This window comes from Rhyacophila brunnea, unplaced genomic scaffold (assembly GCF_057557595.1).
Source record: "Rhyacophila brunnea isolate RB1 unplaced genomic scaffold, BYU_Rbru_1.0 scaffold_2, whole genome shotgun sequence".
NCBI classification, from domain to species: domain Eukaryota; kingdom Metazoa; phylum Arthropoda; class Insecta; order Trichoptera; family Rhyacophilidae; genus Rhyacophila; species Rhyacophila brunnea.
Window position 1 is genome coordinate 21,559,579 of NW_028232859.1, and position 7,417 is coordinate 21,566,995.

The 7,417-nt window shown below is 31.4% G+C and overlaps 1 protein-coding gene across 3 annotated transcripts; it reads right to left on the reverse strand.

Moving 5' to 3' along the window:
• Positions 1 to 1,443: 1,443 nt before the first annotated feature.
• LOC147072046 (uncharacterized) lies at positions 1,444 to 6,742 on the reverse strand. 3 transcript variants are annotated; one of them, XR_015070579.1, is made up of 4 exons: positions 6,385 to 6,742; positions 4,985 to 5,224; positions 2,560 to 4,121; positions 1,444 to 2,454 (listed from the first exon to the last, which is right to left on the reverse strand). XR_015070579.1 is itself a non-coding variant. In XM_085946441.1 (3 exons), the coding sequence occupies exons 1-3, from the start codon at positions 6,619 to 6,621 to the stop codon at positions 3,297 to 3,299; spliced, it is 1,302 nt and encodes a 433-aa protein (XP_085802567.1). In that variant the 5' UTR covers positions 6,622 to 6,724; the 3' UTR covers positions 1,444 to 3,296. The 3 variants fall into 3 exon arrangements, 2 of the variants coding, with proteins under 2 accessions (XP_085802567.1, XP_085802568.1); XM_085946441.1 differs by having other exon boundaries at positions 1,444 to 4,121; positions 6,385 to 6,724; XM_085946442.1 differs by lacking the exon at positions 4,985 to 5,224 and having other exon boundaries at positions 1,450 to 4,121; positions 6,385 to 6,706.
• Positions 6,743 to 7,417: the final 675 nt, after the last annotated feature.

Genomic DNA, 7,417 nt, shown 5'->3' on the forward strand with positions numbered 1-7,417 from the left:
GTATATGTATTTATAATTATAATATGTAAATATAACATCGCATTGACCTGAGGGTTTTTTTATTGTATTACATCTTCATAATTGAATCTACCTTGTAAATTTTAGTTAAAAATCTCCAATACTTGTCGATTCAATAGTCATTTCTATGATACTATCTATATTCTATACATATATATTACTGTTTTATGCATTTTGCCTAATTTTGTGTTTAATGAAAAGTGGAAAACATGGAAAAAATATTTATTAAAATAACACTGATATAAATTTCTTAATCCAATGTAAAGTATATTATTATAAGAAAAAGTGATAGCTTTGATCAATAATTATCAACGTGTGTGATCGCATGAGTAATTTATTTTGTAATAAGACAAAAAAGATATTCTTTTTAAATAGTTGTAAGGAAGTCACGTATTTTATGAAAAATAATTTTATGCACCACCTATTCCATGATTTCTTTTATAATTTCTACGAATCTATGCCTATCTGTGATTAGAGGTAATATTATATAAAATAAATATCCATCATTTTTATTTATTGTACATACAAAGCCTTAATTTAACATAGAAATGATAATACCTTGTTATTCAATGCCATATTTTAATATTCCCATAAACAAAGGTTACATAAGATCTCGAAAAAAATAACAATATGACAGATATTATTATCTAATACGTTCTGGATTGTAAAAATCTCTGATAGCACATATTGGCATTCAAAGCAAAGGAATTATCTCAATGAACCCATTTTTACAAAAATCAAAAAATAGGTTTTCTTAGAAATTGTAGTCCAAACTTACACCAATTTTCGCTATTTCATTTCAAAGATCTATTTTCAAACCATACTAATTCTAAAAAATAATTTTACTTTGAAAAAATATAAATATTTTTATTTACTTATTTTACACAAAATGGATACTGCAGTTTTGTACAAATGACGCTAGATTCTTGTTCATAGACTATATCGCCTTACGCCTTCTACAACAATATAAATTCAAAACATACTTGATCCTTTTCTTAATATTTATGATTACTGTTTCTTTACTTTATTCCTGTAAAAATAACCAGTGACCATACCGTATTTCTTGGATTCTTGTAGAAAGACTAATGAATTGTAAAATGAAAAAAGACATGTAATAAATATCTAGTGATTAGCAACATGGTTTTATGCATTTGAATAATGAATTATATCTGTTAAAATCTCCTTTTTCGTTCACAGATATAATTTCATCAGTATGTTTTGTAACACGGCTTAAAGGGTGGACATTCGGCCACATGTTGCAATACAATATTATTTACATAGCAAACTATTCACAAATTTAATATTCTAAAACCAATCTTATTAAATATTACTACAAGGTACCTATTGTATTGATGAATTTTTTTTATATGCAATATTTTGATGTAATAAAAGATTTTTTTAAATGTTATTATTTGTTTTTATTTTCTATGACATTAACTTTCATTACATGATAATGATTTCAATAATTTAGAGTCCTAAAACAATTTTTTTTATTATCACATCTTTGGTGAAGTGCAGTGCTACATTAGTTATACTAAAGTGGTATGTATCTAGCAACAAAATATGAAATATGCAATTTTTATTTAACCCGTAATAAAAAAAAAATACTAATACGAATGTAAATGGACACTTTATAATAGTTTTTAAATACGTATTAATTAATTTAAAAGCTTTAAACTGTAAATGATCATAAAATTGTGTATTCCGTCACTAGCTACCACTAGTCGCATTACACTTCCCCTTAATTTATACACTTTTTGATTCATTATAATAGAATTATTTTCAGTCAATATTTTCAACACTGGCGTTTAGATATTCAAGAACTATAAATATTACTAATACCTAATTACTACATACTATGTACCATTTCAATTTCACACAGTCTCATTTAAAGATTGTTTCACACAACAGTATTTTTGTCTTGCTTTGACAATTATAATGCAAAATACATAATTACAGTTATGATACATAAAATAAGATGTGAATCAAAAGACATACATACAAAATAATATGGAATACCTACCACTAATATTGTTGTCATGCATTTTGTCATAGTCACAAAGATGCGGGCATGCAAAATAATATACAGTGGTTATTTCCCGCAATTTACATCTTAAATATTCTAAATTAAATTTAAATTATTCAAATTAAATAACTCAATTTACTTCAACACATCCAATTACCGACATCGGACTTAGTGTACAGCCACATTAAAAAAAACTGACTTGTCCGATGAAGAACACTCCGGTAAAGAAGAGGTGAACTCGAATCCAATAAGAAAATGCTATGAGATTGTCTAAAAACCTATTTTACTATCATTGATGACGTACAAGACGAAACCTTAAAATCAATTCATAATATTAAAAGAGTTTTAACAAGTCAAAAATATGCACTGAACCAATTCATTTTTTCAATACCTCAATCTGAAATGATGAACTCAAATCCAATTCCAATATAAGAAGATGCTATGAGATAATATAAGATGTGTTCTAAAGAGTCTAGATTTCAAATGGCAAAATGATTTTATTAATTTACAAGCACAAAAATAAGGGAAAGCATTCTATTTTCTGGGTGTGGCTCTAAGAAGGTATGAATCTTGAGTGTGGAGGAATATGGGATAAATTTAAACATGACGTGTTACAGAATATATTATTTCCATTTATATCATAGTAGGTATGCATTAAATTTTGTTCAATTCAATATTGATAACATTTAAGGATATTAGAGGTGCTTTATTTTTTTGCATATTATGGTCTTGACTCATGAAGTCATATAAACCAAAAGGTGACTTCAAAATCTTGGCTTTCGCATTTCTATCTTATTAATCTATTCTGTGGTGACAGCTGTCGTTAACACATTGAAGACAGATTTAAAAGGAGAAGAAACTGAACCAAAGTCGGATTAAATTTTGTAGTAAATTTGACAAGATTTACTAAAACAGCTACAACTAAGCACTTTATTATATGTTTAATTTCAATATTTTTTAAAAACTTGTGTAGGTATTGATCTTACATCTTTTTAAATATTCAGGTAAATAATTTGTAGGACTTAATCTAAATAATAAAAAAATATATTTTTACCAAGGACAAGTGGCACCAAATTGACGGCAATTGTCCATAATCACTTGGTCAACAGCAGCGTCAAATTGGCACCGATTGTCTCCAATGGGTTAATGGTTAATACTCTAATCAACGAAAGAATAAATTTAAATATTGTATACTAGTATGAAATCGAATACACAAGACTTACTGCTATATAGTATTTGCCTGTTTTTAGCTTCATGATATGACACTATCATGAAGGCATTGCCTATATGTAGGCGGAGGCGATTCAGAACGATCATTCGTTCCGATTATGGCTCGGTAGACTATCGGAGGAGCCGATATCATCGGAGGTCTTCTCGGTTCAACATCCCCGCCACGCAATTCCCAAGACGTGCTTCGACAAAAGGAATTGGGTGTCGATAATTGTCTTCTCATGACCACCGGTGTCGATTCATTATCAATTTGAGTTCTGCTAGCTGATATCAAATGGACATGACCCTCGTTTGATCTGTCGCGTCTGCTACGGCCAGTATTGGCATGAGTGTTTTTGCAAAACTGTGTCAACCAACAATATGAGAAGACCATCCCAAATAATACCCCTACACAGAAACCTATAATAAGGGTGATCAAGGGAAATGTCTTAATAAACTGATCTACTACTGCAGGTGGTTCTTCGGAAGTATTCATGTTATTGGATTCTCCGGGATCTTTCCATAATTCATCAAGATCTTCAACACTGGTTTCTTTTTCTCTGTCATCTGGCACCAGAGAGATCATCTTTTCAAACATTTTTGGTTTTTTTTTATCATTCATTATACATTGTTTTTTATATTCAATATTTTGCGAACTTATCCATGTCTGGAGACTGATGAAATCGTCATCACAGACCCATTGGTTATCGTCAAGATTAATGACTTTTAAGTTTTTCAGAGGAGTCAAAGCAGATATTTTCAAATTTATCATGTAATTTTTACTCAAATCTAGATTTGTCAAACTTGGTAATTCACTGAACATTTGGTCTGTTATATATGATATCTGTGAGCTATTCAAATTCAACTCCTGAAAAAAAACAGTTTTTAGGATATTTTGTAGATATTGAAAATAATAAACTACATTTATTTAAATCTATTACTCACAAGACATTTAGATTAAAGTAGAACAAGTTATAATAAAAATACAAAGCAAAGGATCGGTCTTAGAAAAAAAAATTATAAGATACACAGCATGTCACTGAAAATTTCTACGTCTCCGGGAATGCATTTATTAGTCTTGCAGCTCTTGTGCATTATGCCCATTATGTATCTATTGGATACATGCATGGACTTGCCATTAAAATTAATGATCATTTGTACTAAATTTTCGATGAAGTTTTCTCTCGAAATACAAAAAAAACATAATTAACTGCCTTTATTAAGGACATTTCGTAAGTCAATCTGGGCCGTTCATTGTTCGGCCTATTGGTATTAAGTGGTATGCAGCCAATGATTGTGGAGAGATTTGCAACTGATGAGGTTTTGATCCTCATTAGAATACTCCCATCTGTAAAGTTGTTTTTTCCAAAGTGGATCATGGCCGCCTCACAAAGGGGTTCACCAACAGATTTTTTTTATCGAGAAATGGATATTAGCCACTTGCTCAACCATTATATCAACGCTCTGGGTCCAAAGCCACATTGAGAAACATACCTGCATGGAATTTGCCGGACTGGCGTTTAATCCCGAAACCCACAATTTCATAATTGGACACGTTACCACTCGGACATCACGGGCATTTCATACAATACCTAGTTTACTGACTTCCTTGTGAACGAAAACTCAAGGTGGTATGGAGGCAGGGACACACATATCTGATAGGTAATGTATTCATTTCATCACTATTTATATAGGTAGGTATCTACATACAGTGTCATAGATAGTATTTACCTTAATATTAGTGTGTTGTAGAAATGGCGAATTTTTCATATCCCATAATTTATTTCCAGATAGATCCAGGCTCTTTAGTTTTCCGTTATACCAAAAAAGATCAGGTGAAAGGGATTGCAATCTGTTTCCACTTAAATTTAGGCTTTCGAGTTTATCTAGCTCTGCCAGGGCATGTAGTGCGATCCAAAATATGATGTTATTTGACAGATTAATTTTCACAAGAGATGTCAGTTTCATGTTCTAGAAAATTCAATCAATTTTATAATAATAATAATTGCAATATCTAGAATGGTAGTGTTACATCATGAACAAAAAAATTATTGTAATAGGTAGAGGTATTCCTTGTCTTATGACTAGGTAGTCAAAAAAGCATAATTTCAAGGAATACCTGGATGTATGTGTCAAGTTGAAGAAACCTTGTATATCAGTAATTTCCAACCTTTTTTGTAAGTATGTCGAAACCCTGGAAACATCTTTTAAAATATCGGGGAACCCCTATCTGGCTGACACATATTATACACAAACACAAATCGTAGATACTGGTTGAGAATCATTATTTGATATGAACGGGAAGTTGAGAAAAAAGGTAAGATACTTGAACGAGCGAGAAAGAGAAATTTGACTCTGATGAGTCAACTCTTCCATATAATTTTTAATCTGCGTGTGAATGGGTACTCTACCAAATCCGGTAGAGTTGAGTAGTTTAAATAGTAAGTATGAGTATACTTAGGTCATGGCCCCCACAAGGGGGGGGCTAACAGGGCTCTAGGATGGGGGCCCGGGCTCAGGAAGGGCCCGGCGTGGTGAGCCAACCAGATAAGTAGGATAAACACAGATCACAAATTTGCTCTAATAATAAAAAAGTCGTCTGCGGCGCTATTTTACTTGGTAACATTAATAATTAAAACTATTAGGTTATACAATGCAATTTTTTACTGTGCCGATACTCGACAACTCCATAATTCAATTGGATGTACTCGTACATATTAAAAATATAAAAAATCACTAAAAATACACCATTTGGATAACGCTACTGCAGCGCGTTACACTGACTTTACCCGTAGGGGACCCCGCCAAACATCCTAGCCTGGGGGCCCGCTTCAGGATGTGGGGGCCATGCTATAGGTACTTAGGTACAGAGTGGCCGTAGCAGTAAAAATGTTTGCTAGTCAACAAAAACAGTTTGCAGTAAGTAGCGAAACAATGCAGGAGAGTCACATACTACTTTTAGCGTGATAATTACATTTTCTTCCTTAGCTCTACGGCTCAAACCTTCCACTTAAATATTTAGAGGTGGACGTTTTATCTACCAGTGATTACAAATTACTTACGCATACCTGTGTAATACAAACGATTAACAAACTTATTATAGGTAATATATAATAACACTGGAAACAAACCTTGAAACAGTAATCGTCCAATTTACTTATTGAATTGCCGCTTAAGTCATACACCTCAACAACATTTGGTATCTCTAGATTCACATCCGCTATATTGCCGTTTGTACACCTCGCCAATTTATAGCCATTTTCAACAGTACACAAACACTGCTTCGGGCAAACATATTTAGAATCTGTTCTTACGATTAGAAAAATAATAATTAGGAGACAAAATAAATATATTTTATGAAGATCCATCGTTTAGTGCATATTATTATGGCGAATATAATATATTATCACGGATGAAATGTTTCTTCGTATGAGACATTGAAAACTTGTATAATTTAATCTTATCACTGGAAATGATTCACATAGATAAGACATGTAACCGCAGTACCTAATAGGGGAAACCAAACAAACCTGATAAAAAAAAAACTATTTTTTATGAGCAAATACCTATCTGAATATTATAAAATAGGTAAGGCACAGCAGAATCAGAGTAAACAAATGTTAATAGATTAAGTCATTTTGGCTGTCCGCCGACAAATTTATCCTTTTTATTTTTGCTATTGTGCATCCTGCCTAACCGTGGGGTTGAACCTGTGAGATAAAATACACTACACTCAAAATTTCTTTTGGAATACAAATAAGGTCCTGCGGATACTCTGTTGGCTGATGTTGTTCTTGGCGATATTTTTTGGATATCTTGTAATGGAACTGAATCCTTATCTAAAGAAAAAATTTAAAGTAGAAAGGAAATAAAATAAAACTCTAGCTTTTTTTATTTGTTTTCTTTATTTGCTGCATAATAATTATAGCCCAGTCTCCCCTTCTTCTTTTTTTTCTTGATTAAGGTTATTAAAACTGTTGAGTAGGTAGTTATCAATACATTATTAAATATATTTTTATAGTAGGGATACATTTTTTTCATAGATTAAGGACTTCAAAACCATCGAATATCTAAGTACCTACTTTACTAAACTTATAACTTTACTTTGCTATAAATTTATTATTGATGAAATGTAATCAACATCAGCTGAAAGATTTTAGACAT